The 23,742-nt window shown below is 40.4% G+C and overlaps 1 protein-coding gene across 20 annotated transcripts in view; it reads right to left on the bottom strand.

The window, feature by feature from the left end:
- Ptpdc1 (protein tyrosine phosphatase domain containing 1) overlaps window positions 1–19,881 on the bottom strand; it is a 90,339-nt gene extending 70,458 nt beyond the window's left edge. The window contains exons 1-7 of one of the 20 annotated variants that reach the window (XM_063227298.1): window positions 19,563–19,881; window positions 18,386–18,632; window positions 17,292–17,362; window positions 14,197–14,297; window positions 11,255–11,410; window positions 5,284–5,363; window positions 4,525–4,604 (exon numbers count right to left, since the gene is read on the bottom strand). In XM_063227298.1, the coding sequence (XP_063083368.1) occupies window positions 4,525–4,557 (33 nt within the window). In that variant the 5' untranslated portion in view covers window positions 4,558–4,604; window positions 5,284–5,363; window positions 11,255–11,410; ... (2 more) ...; window positions 18,386–18,632; window positions 19,563–19,881. Of the gene's footprint in view, window positions 1–4,524; window positions 4,605–5,283; window positions 5,364–8,965; window positions 9,001–11,254; window positions 11,411–14,196; window positions 14,298–17,291; window positions 17,879–18,385; window positions 18,633–19,562 lie in introns of those variants that run through there. The other 19 variants (XM_063227297.1, XM_063227300.1, XM_063227296.1 and 16 more) reach the window with 19 other exon arrangements.
- Between the last annotated feature and the right edge of the window lie 3,861 nt (window positions 19,882–23,742).

Below are 23,742 nucleotides of genomic sequence, written 5' to 3'. Positions count from 1 at the left end.
CCTCTGCCAACCACTGATCTTCTGACTGCTCCACATTTCTGCCTTTTCTAGAGCGGTACACAGTTGGAATCTCACTGTATGGAGGCTGTTCAGACCTGCTTATTTTAAGATTCCTCCATGTCTTTTCATGGCTCAATACCTTATCCACTATCTGAATGTACATAGTTTTACCCATTCATCTACTACAGAGCGTCTAGGCCACTTCCAAGTCTATGCAATTATTAACAAAACTGTCATAAACATTGATATACAGGTTTTGTGTGGGCCGAAGATTTTATCTCATCTGGGTAAGTATCAAGGTACACAACTGTTAGACCAGAACTACTTCCATTTTACGCATGTGGAAACCAAGACAAAAAGAAATCAAACAGTCTGCTTAAAATCATACATCTATTAAGTAAGAGAGCCGGGAATCTGAGTTCATTTCTTATGTTTTCCCCTAAACCACTAAACACACAAAGTCCCACTGTATTTTATTAGAGATTTGTGAACCACTCAACATTCTCTCTAGAAAACAAGTTCCCTGAGGGTAGCACAATCATGAGCTTTAGTAATGACAAGAAAATGGCCTGCTACAGAGAGCAGGCTGGTCTTCAGCAGGTTATACTTTCTCTGTACAGGCTAAAGGACAGGGGACTTTCTATTGTAACAGCTCAGGCTGATTGTTTCTCCTGCCTCAGCCATCTGAGTAACGAGCATGAGCCAGAGCACCCGAGTCTTGAGATTCAGTTTGACTGTGTGGCACTTAACATGAGTGACCCCAGTTTGGCTTGGTCTTCTGGGGCCTCAATGTAAGAGCTCAGTCCAAATCTGTGGGAGATCACCAACCTGTGCTCTCCAGAGAAAAGAAGCCCTTTGCCTCCAACTGTTCCTGAGCTTCATTTCAGCTCTACTCACTGAGATACACAGAGCTGGCTATATTGAATCAAATGATCCCTTAGCTACCTGTCTTAGTTACTTTATGCTCGTCGCTGAGACAAAATACCTGATGCCCAAGTTGGGAAAGGAAAGGTTTATTTCTTACAGTTTTTCGAGGTTTCAGTCCACGCTCAGTTGGCTCCCAGGCAGGTGGGCATGACTGGGCTGCAGTTCATGGCGGCCGCAAACAGCAAGCTTGAGCCAGCAAAGAGAGAGACATACCTTCTTCCTGCCATTACATCACATCCTGGCTCCACCCCTATGTGGGTGGAGCACTGACACCATCAATCCAACCACTAGGCAATGAACCAATCACAAATACACAATGCAAACTCATGAGGCCTGGGGGACACAGACATAAACCATTCCACCCCTGGCCCCCAGGACTCATGTACATCCTTTATACAAAAGACATTTAGTCCACCTCCAAGAGTTGCCAAAGTCCTAACAGCTTCAGCATTGCTGAAAAGTTCAAGTCACAAGTCTCCTCCAAGATCTATGGTAAACTCATAACTGTAACCCCCTGTACAAATGAAACGAGGTTAAACATTACTGAAATGCAAAGGCACAAGATAAACATTACCATTTCAAAAGTTACAAACAGGGGAATATAAAGCATTGGAAACAAAGTAAGTCCAACATCTAGCAGGATGAACATTAAGTCCTAGAGTTCCAAGCTCAGCATCTGAAGCAATTTGGTTGCAAGCTCCAAAAGCCTTTGGGTGGCTCCAAAAGCCAGGGCACTTCCAGCGATTTCAACTCCCACAGCTTTTTCTCTTAAATCTTCTCTGCTCGCTTTTTGTTGCTTCCCTTGGATCATCCACATTCCTAGCTTTTCCAAACTTCTGGGGTCTCCACTGCACCTTCGGCTTCACACTTACATCTTTACAAACTCCCTCTCAGGGGCACACTGCTTGGCCAGCCAGGCCCTTTGCAATCGAGGTGGAAGCCGTCTTACCCTCAGAATTTGTGCATTTTCCTTGCACCTAAAAGTTGTGGATGCCGCCAAGGTTTGCTGCTAGCTGAAGCACTAGCCAGGCTTTTCTCTCTCTTGGCTATAGGGATCAGTTGCCTGGATCGCAGGGCTCTGTTTACCTGATTGTGAGAAAAAGCTTCTCTATGTTGCCGCCATCCTGGAACCTCATGTGGCCGCTGTCGCCATTCTGGAACATGGCGCTCTGCAGCTTTTCCCTCTGAGCAAATTTTTTCACCTTTGCTGTGAGGCTGCACAGGGTGGAGACCCGCTTCCTGGGATGCCCCGGGGCCATCTTTCTTATCTCTCTGTTTCTCCTCAGGAATCAAAATCTCAACTCTGTCTTTACAATCCACAACCTTCCTGGAATTTTCCTTCGGGCCAAACTCAGAGCATTGTACATTATCCTGCTAGGCTCTTTGCCCCTGATTTGAAACATAAAGCTGGCTGAAAGCCCCCAACAATAGCCATGCCACAGCCTCAATGTTCAATTGCTTTTTAATTTCTTTTTCAAGATTAATCAGTCCATTGCCCTATGTCTCAGTCTCAGGCAAAGTCTCTGGGCAGGAGCAAAATGCAGACAAACTTTCTGCCAAGGCATAAAACACATCATGTGGAGTCTAACACCAATGCAGTCCTTCCCAGCAGAAACCTGGCAAGCCTGGTCTTTACAATCCAGCTTTCTATCAGCTTTCTGGTCTCCTGAGCTCTGACCAGAATCTCCTCTACAGAACAGCCTAAACTGCTCCAGCTCTATGCATCCAGGCGACATGTCTGAACCTTTCCAAACCCCACCCACAAGCCATTTCCAAAGCCTCTTGAAAAGCATGGCCAGGTATAGTCACACGAACGACCCCACTCTCGATACCAAATTCTGTCTTAGTTACTTTATGCTCGTCGCTGAGACAAAATACCTGATGCCCAAGTTGGGAAAGGAAAGGTTTATTTCTTATAGTTTTTGGAGGTTTCAGTCCATGCTCAGTTGGCTTCCAGGCAAGTGGGTATGGCTGGGCTGCAGTTCATAGCAGCCGCAAACAGCAAGCTCAAGCCAGCAAAGAGAGACATACCTTCTCCCTGCCATTACATCACATCCTGGCTCCACCCCTATGTGGGTGGAGCACTGACACCATCAATCCAACTACTAGGTAATGAACCAATTACAAATACACAATGCAAACTCATGAGGCCTGGGGGACACAGACATAAACCATGACACTACCCAAAAGCATGTGATCCAGTCTGGTCAAGATGCCACTGTGTCTCACTGCAGCACATGGACATGAACTGTCCCCTCGCCCAGCTACTGGGTGGAATAGGGACTTGAGTAAGAGCCTGTGAGATTCCAGGACTATGACATGAGACAACATCTCAGCTGAGGCCATGGGACTCAGCCAGAACTATACCTTCCTGGCAGAAGAGGTGTCAGCCTTGAGTACATCAAGCTATCCCTTGTATTGCTAACTGAAGGGGGCCTCTGTGCCTGGTAAAAAACTGCTCTATTTTGCTTTACAGGCAATGTCTGCAGAGTTTCTTTTTCCTAGCACTCTGCTGCGGCCCCCACCCACCTCCCTGATTGATACCAATAAAATCCTTGAGCTTTTGGAATCATAGCCACAGAGAACACTGGTCATCTCCAAGCTCCTCAATTGCTGGTTTTGCTCTGTCTTTATTTCATATCCATGTGCAAAATACTGCCAGGTGGAAGACCTGAACCCTCTGTGGGGATTTTGGTACAAATCAATGGACTCCCATAAATTTTATTTAATGGATCTCACACTGAATAATGAATTCCTAGTTATGTGCTTCATTTTGAAACAGTTATACTGGATTCTGCACCATTATTTCCATTTACAATTCCTTTACATGCAAGAAACTTTGTAGACCGTCCTTTCCACAGCAAGATTTTCAAACTTGTTTGCTTTTGTTCTTTTGTGAGCCTTCACCCAAATGATTATTCACTGACATCCTAAGGACAGATTCCAGCAACACAGCCCCTTTACACATTTTAGCTGCCTCCCTCTTAAAAGAAATGAAAATGTAGCTGGTTTCCCTATAAGAAAGTACAATGCAAAGACACTTTGAATAGAGGAGTGGCAAATGTTAGCTTTGTGATCTTAAGCACATTTACTAACATCTCTGAGACTTACTAGCTGCCCTGCTGGATTACTGTAAAGATTACATGAGTGTGAATACAGACCTAATTGCATGCCTGACACATAATTCAGTAGCCAGAGATATCTTGGCTTCACTTGCTACCATAACTGACTCCATTCTGACAAGACTCTCTAGCTTTTCCTTTCTGAGCTGCTCTTCCCCTCAGTATATTTTAAATTCCAGAAGCACTGGTCTGATAAATTTTCTGCAAAGCAAATGGAGACTGGTGCAGCCCCACTGATCTGACAGATAAACATCCTGTGAAACAGATGGAGATTGCCCCTTGATGAGCAGCAACTTCTGTGGCAGCAAGAAGACTGTGGGGCCAGTCCCAGGATAATGCTCAACCAGATTGCAACCTGACCAGGATCTTAGCTGTGCAAACTCCTCCACGGCTGCTTTTGCTTTCCCCCTTACACAATCTCAAGGCTGCCACTGGCAATCCCAAAACAGCCCTTAGATCTTCCCAGGGCACTTACCCCAGAAGTGCAGTTCCTTTCCTCTTTCACCATCAGCTTCTCTCCCTGATTTTCTTTTGGGATGAGTAATGAGATCTTGTCTGTGGGGAAGCCCAGCATCACACTTCTGCCCATGGTTCCAGTAACACATACACTTCCGCCAGTCATGTTACTCCTCTTCGCACAACCACCCACACCACCCTCCTGAAAATGTTCATCACCTCCCTTTCCATATTTTCCCACAGCACTTATAAAGAAAACACATTTACAGTGAGTCAAGTTACGTATTTGTGCTATTTACTGTCTGCCTTCCCCAAATAGAATGTAAGCTTTATGAAGCATAGGTTTTTTTCATTTGCCTTGTCAACTGCTGTAGCTCCAAAGCCTCGAATATAGGAATCAGTTTTACTTTGCTTGATCACATTTATTTCTTTAACTTATTATTGATATTCTACCTGAGAGATTTGTGTTTCTAATTCCTTGAAGGATGGGTCAGTTTTATTTTCAGCCAAATATGCATGGTGGCAACCATTTCAAACATCAGGCCAAATCTTCTCTCCATTAGGATGCACTTCCATATGTGAGTTATGTATTTTATTCATAACCCCTCATCAGGATGGGCTGAGGGAAGACATATCTAGGTCTGTATGGCTCAGATGCTATAAAAACTCATCCTAACACCACAGGAATATTTTGTTCTTAAAGAATTCTTAAAATACTCCTTAGGCTCCTTAGTAAAACCTAACAAAACAAACATTAAAAAAATTGAAATGTGCTCACCTCCAAATCCGTAACTTCACATCGAAGCTATATAAAGTCACCTTTTCTTCTCAAGTCATTTCCTAGAGGCCAGCAGGTAACTTTAATAAACAAAGAAACAGAAATATTTTCTTGTTATACCCCTTCAATATTTCTAGCAAGTTTAGTTACCAGAACACAAGACAATGGGCGACCTTAAAAATACACTGTCTAAAGCTCACTACTAATTTCACTGCAGTTTTAAACACACCTTAGGGAAACTCCAAGGCTCTCAGGAGACCACTCACAGTGATCAAGCAAAACAACACTTCAGCAGAAACCCTACTATTTCGTCATTTTAAAAATACATTGCTTAATTCAAAATCTTCAGAAAACACAGCACAAAAAACCAGATGAAGAAAATGTGAACCCAGGGAGGTGGATCTATAAGCAAAGTTTCCATATCCTCTGTCCTTTCCCACCAGCAGTATACGTGGCTATAGGTCTGAACCGGGCTCAGAGATGATACCTCGAATGCCTCGAACCTCATCCTGAGGTGGACAGCAACTAACACCAGAATTTTACAGAGGGCTTTCTTAAAAACTTGGTGGGCAGGGCTCCACTCCTAGCTTGAACTTGGTCTAGGGTAGCACTGAGAAACTGCACTTGTAAGTACAGCCCATGATGCCTCGATGCCTCATGCTTTTAGGACCACTGCACTAGGTAAGCTGTTTGCATTTACTCATCAGCAAGTATTCACACTCACAGAAGGCACTGGGAAGATCTGTTTCCTGGGTTCTGTTCAGCTGTCAAACATTAAAAACTACACTTCAAAATTCGCAGCCCAGTCTTCACAAAAATCACCACCAACCAGCTTAGAAACAGGCTCATATTCCTGTGTGAGAGTGGGGACTAAGGTTCTTGTCAAAATTCTGTTTCAAATTAAACATTTTACCTGAAATCAGGGCTCTGCTACCTAGGGAGTATCAGCAAGAACAAAGACTCCTCATAACCTGTGTCACTTAGGGGAGTAGCAAATACCACAGTTTGCAACACGTTAATGGGAACTTCTAACCAATACATGCTCATGATATGAATATCTCTGTTAATAAATACATATGTTCTACAGATGTATAATTATGTTTAGTGTTAAATATAGTTTGTTATATTTAGTTTGTTAAATATATATGTTATATTTAGTGTTAAATATAGTTTGTTACCTTACTTAAAATTTTTTTAATCAGTAAGTTCAGGTACTTCAACATGAAAATCCTAAAACACTGAGAAAGCAGAGTTTGTTATTTACTTTACCAATTATTTAGTCTAGGAAAGTGCTACAGTGTATATCTAGAAATCACCCCAAAGCTCATGTGGTCCTAAATGAGGCTTTGGGGAGGGGACTGGATCATGGAGTGTGATACTCCTCAGTGGATTATTTTCTTAACGAGCTTATGGCTAGATGAGATGTTGGGAGGTGAAGCTTAGCAGGAGGTCAGTCACTGGGGCGTGGTCAGGAATTGGTCTTTTTCTCCCCTCCCCCACATCTCTCTTTGCTTCCTGCTACCATGCTAGGAAGTCCTTCTCCTCTGCCCTGTCCCTCTGCTGTGCTGCCCTGCCTTGGAGTCACTCAACTATGGACTGAAACCGATACAAACTGTGAGCCAAAATAAACCTTTCCTCCTCAGAGTTGTGCATGTTATGTACAGTGTCTCAGCCATGCGAAAATAACTAAGACACAGAAGCATAAGAAGGTGTTCTACCTGAACAGAGAAGAAACTATTCTGCACAATATGTTTCACATGTCTGGATGACAAGCTTGGATGACTTAAAACATAGTGGGACTTCAAAGGCTAAGATTGCACCTTCTCTAACAGGGCAGGCACAGTAGGATGTCTGACTTAAGTAGTGGTGAACTCATACTATCTGCTCCTGCCTCCTGAGACACAGTAAAAAGATTACAGAAAATTTTAAAAGAATAAGGCCACACAGCAAGGAGTAGAAGGGGTTTATCAATGAACCAGCTATCTCAGTAGTCTAGTGGAGGACAGAAAGTACATGAAGATAAAGGGGCAACTGAAACCAAGAGGAAGAAGTTGTAGTCTGGATTATGACTAGAAAAAGATGCTGAATGTATCTCATTAGAAAAGATATCCAGCCGGGGATTTGGCTCAGTGGTGACAAGCATGAGGTTGTGAGTTTGATCCCCAGTATCAGAAAGAAAAAAGAAGAAATATACAGTAAGAAGAGAGTATCATTTCTTCAGAATGTTAAAAGAATTCATACCAAGCTAAACTATCCTCCAGATTGAAACAAAACTTGAAGAGAATCTGTTGCTAGTGGATTTGACTTAAAAGACTAATCATTCAGGCTGAAATTGAAGAACACTCAATGATAACTCTCAAACTCACAGAGGGAAATAAACAGCACCAAAAAGTGTAACTGCAGACATATATAATTCTTCTCTTGATATGTTTTAAGACACTTGAATAAAACATTAATTATAAAAGTAAACCAATAAACGTAGAACATGTGAAGATGTAATTTGTATTTTATGACAGCCATAGTACAAAAGAAGTGAATGGAATGGAAGTTTTTATGTACTCTGAAATTAAATTGGCACTAATCTAGACTGCCTTTTATATATTAAGGCGTTTTATATATTAAGACGTTTTATATATTAAGACGTTAAATGCACTCCTCAGAGCAAACACTAGAACTGTAACTCAACAAAAACAACAGAATTGCAGAAGTACAATAAAAAATATCTAACATAAGAGAACAAATGACCTAAGAAATAAGGGAGCATAAAATACATAAGACACATTAAAAAAAATAAAGAAATGAACAATCAAAAGAGCAGACATAAATTCTAATTCATTAGTGTTTACATTAAATATAAATGGATTGATTAAATTTAAAAGCCCAGATTCACAGAAAAGATTAAAATTTAAAGACCTGATAATGTCCTGTTGACAGGAAATACACATTGGATTCAAACACAATAGGTTAAAAGTAAAAGGATAGAAATCTATTTACCATGCAAGCAATAACCAAAATAGAGCTGACATAGATATAGGTAATATATAAAACACTCTAAGAAAAAAGTATTAAAAAAAAACATTTTATGGTAAAAAGAAGGTCATCAATTCATCAGGATGATATAATTATTATAAAGGTATGTATCTAAGAACAGTCTCAAAATATATCAAGTAAAAAGTGGTAACACTGAAAGGAGAAACAGAAAATTCAACAATTGTCATCTAGCAAAATGAAACAAGACATTAAGAGGAAATCAGAAGACTTAAACATAATTACCTAGTCCTAACCAACATTCACAGAATGCTCCAAACCCATTAAGCACAGAACTTAACATTCAGTGTACAGAAATAATTCCCCAGGAGAAATCAGATTATCAAATAAGGGAGCTGAGGCAGGCAGGACAGAAGCATGGACAATGAAGTAAGATCTTGTTTCAAAAATGAAAATATAAATTCAGATATAAGTCACTGTAAAGGTCTTGGGTTCAATCATCAGTACTGTAAATAAGTTAATAAATAATGTGACATCAAAATTTGTAAGATATCGCTAAAACAGTATTTAGAAAGACATATTTTGAAAAAGAATAAAGAATCAAAATCTGTAACTTATACTTTCAGCTTTCCAAATTAGATAGAATCAAATTACTATAAAGCTAAAGCAAGGAAAGAAATAATAATTCACTCACCAAAAAAAAAAAAAAGTAGAGAAGTCAAACATTACCTGTATCAAGAATAAAAGAGGGGCAATCATTACTAATCACGTAGACACCAAAAAAATAATAAAGCAATACTATGAACAGATCTATATCCATAAATTTGATGTCAGAATAGGCAAATGTCTTGAATGGCACACAAACCACCAAAACTCTCACAAGGTGATAAAGGCAACATGAATAGTCAGATATAAAAGGGAAATTATACTAGTAAAAATGGTCAAAAAAAAGGGAAAATACCAGACTCTGAGGGTTTTACTCTTAAACGTTTTCCAGCTTATTCTGTAAAGCCAGCATTAACCAAACACCGAAAATAGATTTTAAAATGTCTTTAATCTATTAAAAACTATCTTAAAACATTATGCTTATTATTGAGAGTCTCAGTTTTTCCCCTTTCAGAGACAAGGCATAAATGTCTTCTCTAAATATTTCTATTGAACTTCAACTGAAAGTTCTAGCTAAGTGTGTTAAAACCAGAAAAATGAAAGACATACAGATCAAAAGGGAAATAATACAGCTACCTGTATTTGTAAACAAGATCATATATAACATATACATGCCTCACTAGGACATGTACATGATAATTAGCAAGGTTGTAAGATACAAAGTCAATATTCAAAAATCGATTGCTTTTCTACCTTCCAAAAATGTCACTCAGAATTTGAAATGTAAAAATAAATTTATATTAGCATTCCCAAAATGAAATCTAACAAACTATGTACAAGATTTGTATACATACAAAATACGGACGAAAGAAATCAAAATCTAAAAAAATGGAGACAGATTTTTGTGTCTGATTTCAAGAGTTGAAGAAAAATTTATTGGCTTTTCCCACTGCTGGTATAACATGCCTGACATGCACATCGAAAGGAGGACAGGTTTATTTGGCTCATGGATCCAGAGAGTTCAGCTCATAGTCAGCAAGGTCCAGGTAAAAACATCATGGTGAAAGGGCTTGGTGAGGCGAAGCCAATCACTTCACAGCAGCTAGAAGCAGAGTAGGTTGGAAAGAGTGCCAAGAAAGACCTCCCATCCAAAGGCACATCTCAGGCTCACCGCCTCCATCTGGGCCCCAATGCCAAATAGCATATTCGCTTATCAGCATCAGAGAATTCATCCACTGATGTGTTTCATGCTCTCAGGATCCAATCACCCCTCTAGGTGTCTCTTAACCCAGTCACACTGACCATTAAGATTAATCTGCACAGAAGATGTTGATTCTCTCCAAAGTCATCTGTATGTGTATTAAATTCACGTTAAAATCCCAATGAGGCTATTTGTGGATATGCACAAGACTTTCAAAAACTTAAGGGGAAAGAACTCTAATATACCAAATTTACTTGTGAAAAAAAGCAGAGTTTGAGGAGTAACATTACTTGATTTCAAGACTCACTACATAAAGCTATAGGAAGAGTATGAGCGGGTGAAAAAAAAAAAACCACAGTAAAGCAATGAAACAGAATAGAGACTGAAAACAGATTCAGCAAAATTGAGTCAATTTATGACAAAGGTACAAAGACAGTGCAAAGGAGAAAGATGCCAGAACTTTGGAAGTTCAAATGCAAAAAATTGATCACATCTTACATATACATATACAGCTCCAGGTGTAGAGCTAGATATAAATAAGACACTGTGATACTTCCACAAAAGCACAGTAGGAGAAGCATACGGCTTTAGGTTTGCTGATAAGTTTCAGACACAATATTCAAAACTGTAAAGTGGGATGTAAATAAAAATTAGAAACTTTTACTTTGTAAAAGTACATTAACAGGATGAAATGACAAGCCATAGGCTGAAAGAAAACATCTGCAAATCATGTAGTGATAAAGACCTTGACTGCAACTTATATAAGGGAGAACACTTATTTGGCATGTGTGAGACTATGCATTCAGTCCCCATCAACACAAAAGATGTGTCTGAGAGAGGAGACTAAACAAAAAGGGGAGAAGGGAGCATGAAGAGAAAGGACAGAAGATTTCAAGGTCGAAGATAAAATGACTACACTTTCCTAAGACTGCTACTCTCTCCTGTAAATATAGGTTCATTTGGATATGGGAAATATTTGTATAGTACATTTAAGAAAATAAAACATACTCTCCTGAAGGCCATTACGGTGTGAAAGTGTGTTTAATGTAGTACCTTTATGTAGAACATAAAATGGAAATAATTTAAATATTTTTAAATAAAAATGGTAGAGCAAATTAAACCATATATTCTTATGGAATATAAATCTGCTATTTTTTTTTAACAAGTGAGACTTACACACAATAACCAGGAATATTGACAGGAACACAGTAATTAAGTTAAAAGCAAAGTTGGACTTGCTGGCACATGCTTGTACTTCTAGCACGCTGTAAGGCTGAGACAGGAGGAATGCAACTTTGAGCCCATTCCAGGCAGGAGTCACTTAGCAAGACCCTGTTTCAAAATGAAACATTTAAAAAAGCAATGAGAATATAGTTCACTGCACTGGATTCCACCCCTATGAACACAAAAAATTGGAAACATGAATTGTTTATCTCTGGAATTTTTCATTTAATATATTCAGGCCGTAGTTAACCAGATAAATAATTGTAACCATGGGAAGCACAACTGTGGCTAGGGAGGGATTTCTGCAATACAGATATGCACACAGGTTATTTACACACATATATTTACTAGCTTTACTGTTGGGGGACTCAAAGCAATGACACACATCAGATGAACACATCACAGAAAATCTCCTTTCTAAGACCATTTTCAAATACAGTGAGACAGGGCGCCTAGAATGGCTGATTTTAGGGTTGGATATATCAAAAAAGACACAGAAGCCAACTGAAATAGCTCCTGTTAGCAAAATGGAATAATTTGAACAATAAAATAATGCCATGTGAAGTTATACATGGCCAGGAGAAAAATAAACACCATCTCCACCCCCCACCAAATCCCACCTTGACATGCTATATAAGTTAGGTCATCTTTGGTATTATCCCAACTTTTAAACATAAAGTTATTTTGTTGTACAGGCTGTATTTTTAGGAAATAGGATAGAATATACCAGAAACACAGCTTTATATATAAATAGACAAACTATAGAATGCTCAGAAAGGAAGAGCCCATGTTATGGGTGGTAAGGTTTTTGACACATTTAAGGGAGAATATAAAGTAAAAAATGGCCTTTGTTCCAAGAATGTGGGGAGAACTCCATGACTGCCAGGGCCTGGCTTTCTTTGCTGGAAACGTGATGTGGGGGGCATACATATAGTTTCAGAGTGGGGTGATGCTTAGGGTAGCATTGCTGATGTGCAAGCAGCTGATTGGGACTTTTTTCGCACCACAGTAAGTTGTCATAGGGGAGGGGAAAGTGACCTCAAAGTAAACATCCCTTGGTCCTGCCTCCCACTGCCGTAATATCATATCTAGGGCAAAATCCTTTCAATGGGCTCAAATGAACAGCAGTACAGTACAGTGTTATACTTGAGCCCTTATTGGGTTCCAAGAACTATGGGAGTGAGCATAGGGACATAGGAAAATAAACAAAACAGTCCTTAACTTTGTTTTTGAGACAGGGTCTTGCTATGTAGTACAGGCTGGCCTTGAACTCATTGATGTGGCCCAGGCAGGCCTCAAACTCATGGTGATCCTTCTACCTTAGCCTCCTGAGCGCTGGAATTACAGACATGTACATGTACCACCACACCTTGCCCAGTCTTTGACTCTTAAAAGCTAACTGCCTAATAAGAGAGGAAAGGCTACGTATCACTCACACAATAATACATGCAATTACTTAGAGGAGTGTGAATGGAAAAGGAGTCAGATTTGTTCAGTATGATCTAAGGAGCAGTCAGGAATGAAGGGTGATATCTGTAACAGGCTGAGTGGAGCCTCACATCTGGCATTCAGTGAATGATTAATATAAGATCTCTGGCCTGGGGATGTAGGTCAGCTGTGGAATAGTTAGTGCTATGTTAGGTCCTGGTTTAATCCCCAGTGCTGCAAAGAACAAAACGAAACTCTCCCACAAATGCTAAATTCTGCTAAAATCAACGTATCTCACCATAATCAGTATAGAAAAATACAGCTTCCATTTTATTTTTTATGGTAAACTAATGGTTTAAAGTATAAAAAGGTAAAAGTCTAAAATGTATTAATATAAAATTTAGTTTAATTTTATCTCTACCTTCACTAATTTGTAGTTAGCATAATTTGCCTATCAAGGAGGTTGCCACCATTGATACAACAAATAACCACTTTTAGACTATGGTGTAGGTATAGGCTAAAAGTGTAATTACCCTAACATCTACTTTTTATTAATGCATGTGTGAAGTATGCAATGTTACAGTCCTTGTGCAGAGTTGGTACACATACAGAATGCCTGTTAATTCCTTGTATCATCCCCTCCCCCTCCCACTGACCTCCCTTCCCATGAGAAAGATCTCTCTATCCAGTTCCTATACGCTTTTATTTTTTATTTACATTTTGGAATTCTCATACAACAGAAACCACGAGACATTTAAGCTTGTGTGTCTTAACTTAATGTGACTTAACGTTACAGTCTCAAGATATAACTCAGTAGGGAATTCAGCCTCTAAAACTGCACAAACAATTAGCAAAACCCTGCTTTCCCTGTTTTGAACTATCTAATCATAGGGATAGGGGTGGGATAGGGGGTGTTGGAGGTGTTGGCACTGGTGGCTGTGCGCTCTGGGTTGGAGGAAAGTATAAAGCGAGTCCTCAGCAAGACACTGGCTTCAGAAAATGTGTTTGCTGTGACGACTTCATCTTCCCACACCACCGTTATCTCTGGCACCTTAAGACTGGGAAGTAAGGGCTGGGGATGCTACTTGTGGTACAGTGCTTGCCTTGCACGCAAAGGTCCTGGGTTTGAGCCCCACAGTGAAAAAAAAAAAAATGATTAGGAGGTAAATTCCAAAAGCCTGTGGCATCATGGCTGTGCCAACTGTGCTGTGTTTCTAATAACGCAGAGGACAACAAATGCATGTCCTGTATGGCTGAGTGACCAGCAAGTGCAGTCCCTGCTTCGAGCAGCAGTGGTGTACCTGTCTGTCTTCTGGAGACTGCCTAGGGCTGGACAAGCTCAAAAGGCCTGAAAGGAAATGGGACAGTGAAGTGTGCATTCTGCAGAACAGAGCAGACTACACCACGTGTGCAGCACGTGAAAGTGCCAAGCCAGGCAAAAATCTCACTTTCCAGGATTGGCATACCTTTCTCATCTTTGAATCCAGCGGCTTCATCCTTCAAATGCGGTCCCCTTCATTCTCTTCTGAGCCCTCTCAGAGCATAACAAACACTGGAAATTTTAAATCTGGAGAGCAGAGAAGACTCAAGTGTGTGTATCGTCTGACTCAGTTCACACAGCCCATGAGCTTTAAAATTTCTCAATCAACTGGAGATTTTAAATTTGGAGTTTCAACTGATTCTAACAGTGAAGAAGTTAAAAAAAAATACAGTAGTAATAATAATTTTAATTCTAGACTTTCTCTGGGGCAGCAAGAAGAGAGGAACAGTCAACAAAGTACACTTTAGCTTCTGGAATGCAAACCGGAGTCACAGCTGATAAAAGTGCAGCAAAGCCTATTTTCAGTTTCCTGAACAACACCACTTCCTCTAGGTCAAGCAGACACAGGCCACTGCACTTGGGGGTGGCACACTTGGTTATGCCGCCTTCTCCTGCACTGCACCTGTGGCTGCCTTTGTGTCTGGACAGGCCAGCTGGCCTGTGAGCAGCTCTCCGCTGCTCAATCCAGTCTTGCTCAGTCTGTGCTTTTCTCTCAGGATAGCACACGAGCAGCCATATCCATCATAGCTACAACCATCATGGTGTCTGCCTTTGAACCAGGCCCCAGCAGTGAGACTACTGTACCCTCGGCTTTCAGCCTGGGAGTGACACCCACTTTTAGCTCTGCAGGACCCCATGGTACTGGGTGATCAGCGCCATCTGCCAGGCCAGCATTTAGTGTTAACCAGATTATACCACTTGGAAAAAATCAAGAGGCCAGACTGGCTAATGCCCTGAGCTTTAGATCTCTATCATCTTTAACTGCATTATTTTCCAGTGGTTTTTAGCCTATGCTGCCTACTTTTGGAGCTGTGTCCAACAGAAGCCACCTCCCGTATTTGGACAACTGCCTTGTCGGTATGCATTTAGCTCTGGAACAGCCTCCAAATCCCAGTTTGGTCCCCCAACTTGGCAAGACCACAACAAATCTCGATGTCACAAAAAATAATCAGGAGCAGACACATCTGAGGCCAATCCTAGCACACCTGCAGCCTCAGCTCAGCCCGGGAGGCAATGCATTTACCCAGTCCAGAGCATCAGCATTTAGAATGGGGTCGAAAAGGAAAGGTATGTTCTCTTCTTGTGGATCCTGTTCATAGTCATAAGGTAAACACTACTGTTAAGGACAGGAATTAAAGGTCATAATGGTATGATACACAACAGGTTGAACACAGTTAGTGCCCTTCATCCAGATATTGGATTACAACACATGCCAGGTTTCTCTCAACTCTGATGCCAAAGACCTCAACTTGGAATTTCTCTTTTTATTTAAACCCCCCTTCCTATCTCTCCAATCCCATTTACCCCCTATTCTCTAGAAACACAGAAATAGTATCTAGAGTACCAACTGATTCTTCAAAAAAGCACCTGATTCACTGATTTCACATAGTCTGGCCGTACGCAGGAAGAGATCCCATGTGATAAGCAGCTTTATGCACAGATTCAGCATCTGCACCACCAGGTATGTTCCTAAGCACCTATGGGATGCACTGACATTGTAATTATATCTGAGGGATTCTGTATACATTAGAATTCTGCATAGAAGACACTGAAATAATTTCTATGCCAAATGTGTGCTGGGACAGGTTTGCAAAAATTATCTAACAGGGAAAGCCTCACTGAAGCATGGCAAAGACTTTTTAGATCTTCTTAGATCTATCTCAGTCTCCATGTAGGATTTATATGTGACTTTTTTATTTTCATTTTTTTATCAGCTCTTTCCTTTTTCATGATTTTTTAAAACTTCTATAAATATAACTTGATGTCTGTAATTTTTTGTCATAACATAAATCTGTGAACTTGAAAAAAAAAAAAGGAAACAGTAAACATTCTAATAGGCCACCTGGAAAAGTGTAAAAACAGAACTAGAGTATAAATGTGTGACTACAGAAACCTTCCTCCAGAGACTCCCCTACAGAACTGTCCTCGACTGGGGTTAGGAGAGCCGAAATAGGACATCAGCAATTTAGGGAAGGAAGGCAGGAAAAGAGCAGAGAAGGGAATTTTGTTTCTGGGTCAATAGTTTGGGTTTCTGAATTTATCCTGTACAGTAACTTATTAACAGAGTTCTTCAGCTCCCAATTCTAACAATAAAACACCTTTGAAAAGAATTAGAATTCTGGAAGTAAAAACATACTTATTTACCTTATAGTATCAGATTGAAAATATATAAATTATGAAGTACAATATAGATTATGCTGTCAGCTTTACAGATGGAACCCAGACAAAAGACCAGAAGATTATACACTAAAATATAAACAGGGTAGACTAGAAATAGTTTAAATCTTCTGATTATTGATATTTTCTAAAGCTGACATGTAAGATGTATCATCTTTAAATGAGAATGTTATTTTAAAAAGATGATTATGTTATTCTACAAATTTCTTGGGAAACAGTACTGACAACAGAATAAATTAAAAGCAAAACTGTTGAAACAAAGTTATTTTAATTCTTATAACCAAAGACTCAAAAAAATGGAGAATTAAACAGGCAATTTAATTCCTAAAACAGAAAACCCAAGAAAGTGAAGAAAATATAAAATCTCTAGAACCCTTCCTGGTAAAAGTAGAATCAATTTTTATAAAGAATAAAAATAATTATCAAGGCTGACTTGGCAAAGGCAGGAAAATGTTTCCATGAGCAGCTAAGACTGTGTGAGCCTTCAGCACACAGGAATTTGCCATGGAATCCTGTAGTAGATCCATTTGAGCCACTAAAATAATCTGGGGCACATAGGAAGTACTCAGAGCTTTCTGATGGAAAGATGTCCAGGGCTCATAAATAGGCAAGGCAATTTTCCTTTTAAAGGTAGAATCCCACAAATTACAAGATATACGGGTGCCTGCAGAACACAGTACAACTGCAACTACAACAGAAATGACCCTTAAAGATTTTTTTTAAATGCATGACTTTGTTTCCCTCAAGTAATTACTCACGGGCCTTCTATCAGTGCCCAGTAATGGCCTCCTCAGTGTGCAACACAGGCAGGAAAGCATGTTCTAGGGATTGACATTTACTTACCCTCACACAGAAAGGTCAAAGAGAAGAAGTGTTCTATAGATCAGGCTAGATGATGACCTCATGGTAAAAACCTGTATTGAAAAATGTTCTGGCTGAAATCCTAAGTATCACTGAAGGAGCAAATGTTAGGTTCCAAACTACAACCAAAAAAGCAATCTAAATAACCCACACATACATGGTGAACTAGCATTTGGCAAGGTTTCTAAGCATCCACAATGGGGAAAGGATGACATCTTCATTTAAGAGTGTATTCAACACTTTTCCTTGGCTGGGAAAAAATGCCCACAAGCCAAATTACATGACATTTATTTTGCATCACGGTTTTTGGGTGGATTTAGCCCATGGTCAGCTGGCTCTGAGGCAGCACTGTGATGGAACAAGGGCATGGTTGAGGGAATGCTGCTCCACCCATAGAGGCAAGAAGCTGAGTATAAAGGGAGAACCCTGAGAAGAAGCTGTACCTCCAGGCCCAGGGACACACCTCCTGCTACCTTTGTGCACTAATGAGTACAGAAACTCACTGAGGAACATTTTAGACTTGTATCAAAAGGTATCTGGAAAGCTGCACACTCACATGCAAAAAAAAAAAAAAAAAAAGAGAGAGAGAGAAAGAAATACCAGACATCATCTTTATAACAATATAAAAAATCTTTATATCAAAATCAACTCAAAATGGATTAAAGAATTAAATGTAAGACTTGAAACTCTTAAACTCCTAAGAGAGGATACATAAAGCTCCCTGACATTGATCTTGGTGATGTTTGGGTATCATAACAAAAACACAGGCAACAAAAAGCAAAAATAAACAAATAGGACTCAAAATGGGACAACAAAATGAATAGGCAACCAATGAAACGGAAAAAAATATTTACAAACCATGTATCTGGTAAGTGATTAATATTAAAAATACTCTGGAACACACGCAACTCAACAGCAAAGAAATCAAATAATCCAATTATGAAAAGGACAAAAGGATAAACAGACATTTTTCCAAACTGTGCATAAAACTGGCGAAGAGGTACACGAAAAGGTGCTCAACATCATTAATCATGAGGGAGAAGCAGATCAAAAAAATGTGAGATACCACCACATACCCATTAGGCTAGCTCCCACAAAGTCCAAAGGAAGTGTTGTTAACACTGGAGAAAGCAGGTCTGTAAGTTGGAACAGCCATTGTGAAAAAAGCATAGAAGTCCTCAAAAAACTGAAAATCTCACTTGAGTGCTTACCCATCCTGTTTTATTTATTTACTCTTGAAATTTTTGAGACAGGTTCTTCCTAAATCGCTAATTCCAGCATTCTGAGAGACCTTGATGGGAGGGTCACAAGTTTGAGGCCAGCCTGATCAACAGAGAGACACTGTCACAAAATAAAAAGTTATAAAAGGATGCGGTGGGAGGCAGCTCAGTGGGAAGACTCTGGGTTCACCCTCCTCACTTCTGCTAAGACTGACAGATCTGGCAAACATTGATCAAATAAGCCAAACGAATGAAGTTAAGCGCACGTCCTCACTCACCAATGGAACCTAGACCATTCACATCCATGGCAATTAAGGACTGTGAGGTGGGGGAAACGGGGAGACACAGTCAAGAAATACAAGGTCGCCCGCAAGAGTAAGTTTTGTTAAAACCTACTGCACAGCACGGTGCATACAGTTAATAACAGGGAACAGGAAATTTCAAAACTGCTACGATACCAAATGTTCTCACAACCGCAGTAAGCACTTACACTGATACATACATTACTTTACGTCACAAATCACATCACTCTCATAGGGAATTACTGTCAACTTACAATGGAATGCAAATAAAACCGCACAGCAGCATATTTTACTAACTTGATGCTCCTACAAAATTTCAGTGTCACAGACACACCGTGTTCCGCGCCCCCCGGGAATCCCAGCTTCGCGGGTCGTCACCCAGGTCGGGAAAGGCGACTTGGTCCAGGTCACGTGACCAAGTTAGTGCCTGAATTAGCACTAAATTAGAGGTCACGAATTCAGACTTGAACCAATTTGCAAATCACTTTTTGTTGTTGTTGACCCCTCAGATTTTTATCCAATGCATAGCCAGCGTTTAGAGCTAACAGAAACCCCAAGTCCTCAGCATCTCTGAACAACCAGTACGGCTCCCCGCGCGCAGGGCCCAGGGCGCTCCGACCCGGCCACGGGGTGCTGCAGCCCGGCCCCGCAGGCAGGGAGCCGACCGCGCAGCCCCGCACCCCCAACCTCCGCGCCCCTCAAGACAGCGCCTCCCGCAGCGTCCGCGCTACCTGCGCCCTGGAGAACTCCGTCTGGGGGCCGCGCGGAGTGCGCAGGCGCCGGCGGCGGAGCCCGAGTGTCTCTCCACACCGCGCCCTCGCCCCGGAGACCCGCGCCGCTGCTCCGTTTCGCTGTTGGCGGGGCCTGGGTGCAGGGAGGTAGCGCGCAGCCGCCCGAGGCGCGATCCTCGACGGTCTACACACACCCGAGTTGAGCGCGGCCCCGCGCCCCCTCGCGGTCTGCCCAGCCTAGCGGTCCTGGCCGCGTCTGCAAGGGAGCGGGGCCCCGCACTAAGCGCTGTGCAACGGCCTCCAGCGCGCGCGCGCGCCACACACCGCCCTGCGTGCGCCCCCCCCCCAGCCAATCGCACCGCCTTCCCAGGCACGTGACACGCACCGACCAATGGCCGCCCAAGGCGGCCCCTGACGCTGCAAGCGGCTCCCAGAGGTTTCGAATCTGCGCGGGAGGCCAAGGGAGGCTGTAAGGATCGCGAAGGGACAGCGGCTGCAGTGCCCACGAGACCGCTGACATCCCTAGATCTGATAGAGGTTGCCTAGGTGGAGCTAGAAGCTCCTGCAGCCGCAGTGTCAGAGCCACGCGTGTGTACATCTCCCCCAGCGGCTTCCCGCTCAAGCTTGATGTTCTTGGTCCAACTCAATACTTGAGTCCTAGTCTTTATTGGTCGGGCTTCAGGTGTTCCAGAGAAATCCTTAAAGGGGTGGAATCCCTGGATTCCAGTGAGGTCCAGTACTTCACATAGCGGCTGATGTACTGCCTGCAACCGAAAGCCCCAGAGTGCAAAAGACCTTTTGGAATATCCCACCCAACAACTTCTACCTGTATGTTACAGAGTTCAGTCCATCAACCTGGCCTCACCAAGCTGGGAAATGTAGTCTTAGCAAAGGCATATTGCTGTCCTTTTTTCTTTTTCTTTTTTTTTTTTTTTTTTTAAAGACGTTAAGACAAAACAGGACATAACAGAGCAGATCAGAACAGAACAATGTAAGCAAAACAGTATTTCACCAAAAGACAACTCATAATTAACAATAACTACCACGATGTCTCTTTCTTTAAAATAGTTGAGTATAACTTTATATACAATAGTATTAAACCTAACAAAATATTATAAAAACATTCAAGAGAATGAGAGTGTTACAGGGTTTTCAGAACCAAATAACAGAAAAACCATGGCTACTCTCTCATTTTCCATAGTAAATCTGTTTATACTTTCACACGTAGTATAATCCATTAACATACAACAAGATAGAGACAATGGAAACAGAAGAGCAAGAGCATGGTAGGACTTCACAGTAAGATGATATTATATCAGTACTGGCTATTATAATGACTTGTTTCTCTCAAATTAGCCGTTCATACGGTCACAGATAATAAAATTTAAAAAAACCAGGACAAACACATTACATCTGAGATCTTTATAAGGCTTCAAAACAGTGTAGTGGGGAATCATGATTACCCAAAAGTCTTATGTACTCTTTCGTATATTAGGGAGACTACGGTATTTATACATGTGAGTTTGATTTATTTTGTTTAGGAATATGGTCTCAATTTATTAGTAAATTAATTAGTAAATTAGCCCATTTATTAGTAAATATCTCAATATGATTATTCTTTATAGCTGATTAGTACTCCATTGTATAAAAATACCACATCTTTTTTATCCATTCCTTAGTTGATGGACACTTAGGTTATTTCCAAGATCTGACTATTACAAATTGTGCTGCTATAAACATGCGTGCACATACATCACTGTGGTATGATGTTTTCAATTCTGGGAATATGACCAGAAGTGGAATAGCTGAGTTGAATGGGACCTCCAACCCCAGATTTTTGAGGCATCTCCAGACTGACCTCCATAGTGGTTGCACCAGTCTGCACTCCCACCAACAGTGCAGGAGAATTCTTTTTTCCCACATCCTCTCCAGCACTTGTTGTTGGTAGTTTTCTTGATCCTGGCCATTCTTTCTGGAGTGAGATGGAATCTCAGTGTTGTTCTAATTTGCATTTCTCTAATGACTAATGATGATGAACATTTTTTCATGTATTTATTTGCCATTTGTATTTCTTCATCTGAGAACTGTGTATTCATCTCAGATGCCCACTTTTGGATTGGGTCCTTGAGTTTTGAGGATCTGATTTTTAAAAATTCTTTATATGTTTTAGACAGAAGTCCTTTGTCTGAGGGGCAGTTCACTAAGATTTTTTCCCAGTTTGTGGGTTTTCTTTTCACTATGCTGTAGATTTCTTTTGACATGCAGAAACTTTTTAATGAGATGTGACCCCAGTTATTGATTCTGGGAAGTAGTTCCCATATGGTTTGATTCCTATTCATGAATTCTCTACCTACCCCTATGTCTTCAAGATGTTTACCTACTTTGTCTTCCAACAGATTTAGTGTTTTTGTTTTAATATTCAGATCTTTGATCCATTTAGATTTTAGTATATGGTGACGGGCATGGGTCTAGTTTTAATTTTCGGCATATGAAGAGCCAGTTTTTCCAGCACCACTTATTAAAGAGACTGTCATTTTTTTTAGTGAACATGTTTGGCCCCTTTATCAAAGATAAGGTGGTTGAGTGTGTTGGTAGTTGTGGTTGTATCTTCTAGTCTATTCCATTGATCTTCAGACCTATTTTATTGCAATACCGTATTGCTGTTCTTAATGAAATCCCGTTGCAAAGAAGACAAAAAACAGTTTGGATAGGTATCTAGCAGTTGCTGCCACTTTCCTGTTTTTCCAACTTTGCAAGTGGACTTGTTATTTTACACAACTCAATAAAAAGAAGTCCTCCCCAAGATGTGCAGAACAATTTACTGAGCAAGTTCATACTCTGGCAGACCCTGTACTGGATACTTATTGACTGTTATTACTGATTCTAAGATACAAATGACACCGGAATACAAATGGTGAAAAAGTAGAAGGAAGAGGAGCTATAGGATGCCATGGTGGTCTGATATGAGTTATCTGTACAGTAGTATAAGTCTATGGAATTAAGAATAATAATCCTGTGGGTTAGTTGACAAAGGTCCCCCTGGCTAATGGCCAGAATGGTCAACAAACATGGAGATAAATCATTGCCTTGTAGCTCAGAAACAGCTTTCATGTTATATGCCCATACAAAAAAAGAAAGATTGTCACATCAGAAAACCAGTATAGTAATGTTGGAAAACATTGTTGTACATGGTAGAGTAAGAGAACCGAAGAAGTTGATTCGGAATTTGTTTCATCACTATGCAAGGGAGAACTGTACCCAATCTCGGGATTTTTCACAAGTAATGGAATTGGTTTTATGGATTTGATAAACAGTGCACATTGTACACTTGTGCTAAGTATCAATTTGTGTGGCAAATGTCACATTGTGCTGTCCACAGTCTATGAGGAGATGTGAATGTACAGAAACTTTGAATACATAACTATAGTGGTAGTTTGGGGACTCGTGGGAAGGGCAGCCAATCTAGAAGGGAAGAGGAAAAAAGACTTGTTAGAGAAAACTTCTAAAGAGGGGATCACTTTCATAACCCCAAACTAAATACCTAGTATGTTAAATGAGCACTGTGTTGGTAAATCCAGGTGATATAAACATCAGTTCTCTAATACAATCTGGATGGATATTCCATGAAGAGTCTAATAATATGGACAAGAATCTTGTCAGTTTTACTGTGATTTTACATTTACCTAACATACTTTTTGGATTTTTAAGTCTTTCTTAGGGCAGCCGTCATAATAAATCTATATGAACATTTACGTTTCTTTTTAACATTTCTGTTGTTTTCAAACTTCTAGTTCATCTGGAATTTGTTTGTACATTACTATTTATATCATAGTTAGGTCTTTACTTTTTAAAGGTAAATTTGTATTTAACTTCAAAAATTACAAATTAATAGGGTGACGTGACGTTTCATTCTGTAACATAGCTTGGATACTGTTTAAATCAGGTTAAGCATATCTACCTCCTCCTTTGTCATTTCTTTCAGTAAAATAGTTCTAAACTCTATCTGCTTGAAATATACAGTACATTATTGTTATCATGATAGTACATGAGTACCAGCTCCTAACCAGAATGTAGTACCCAGACCCAATTGTATTGTTAAATAAGCATAACCTGATTTTTACTTAAATCTTACACAGCTTTGTACAACAAAGCACCATAAATTTATTGGTGGAAAGCACCA

The sequence above is a fragment of the Cavia porcellus genome, unplaced genomic scaffold (genome assembly GCF_034190915.1).
Source record: "Cavia porcellus strain 051 isolate PalLab524CR breed Dunkin Hartley unplaced genomic scaffold, mCavPor4.1 scaffold_17, whole genome shotgun sequence".
Taxonomy (NCBI): domain Eukaryota; kingdom Metazoa; phylum Chordata; class Mammalia; order Rodentia; family Caviidae; genus Cavia; species Cavia porcellus.
The sequence above is the reverse complement of the archived record's forward strand: the minus strand, read 5'-3'. Positions and strand labels throughout refer to the sequence as shown.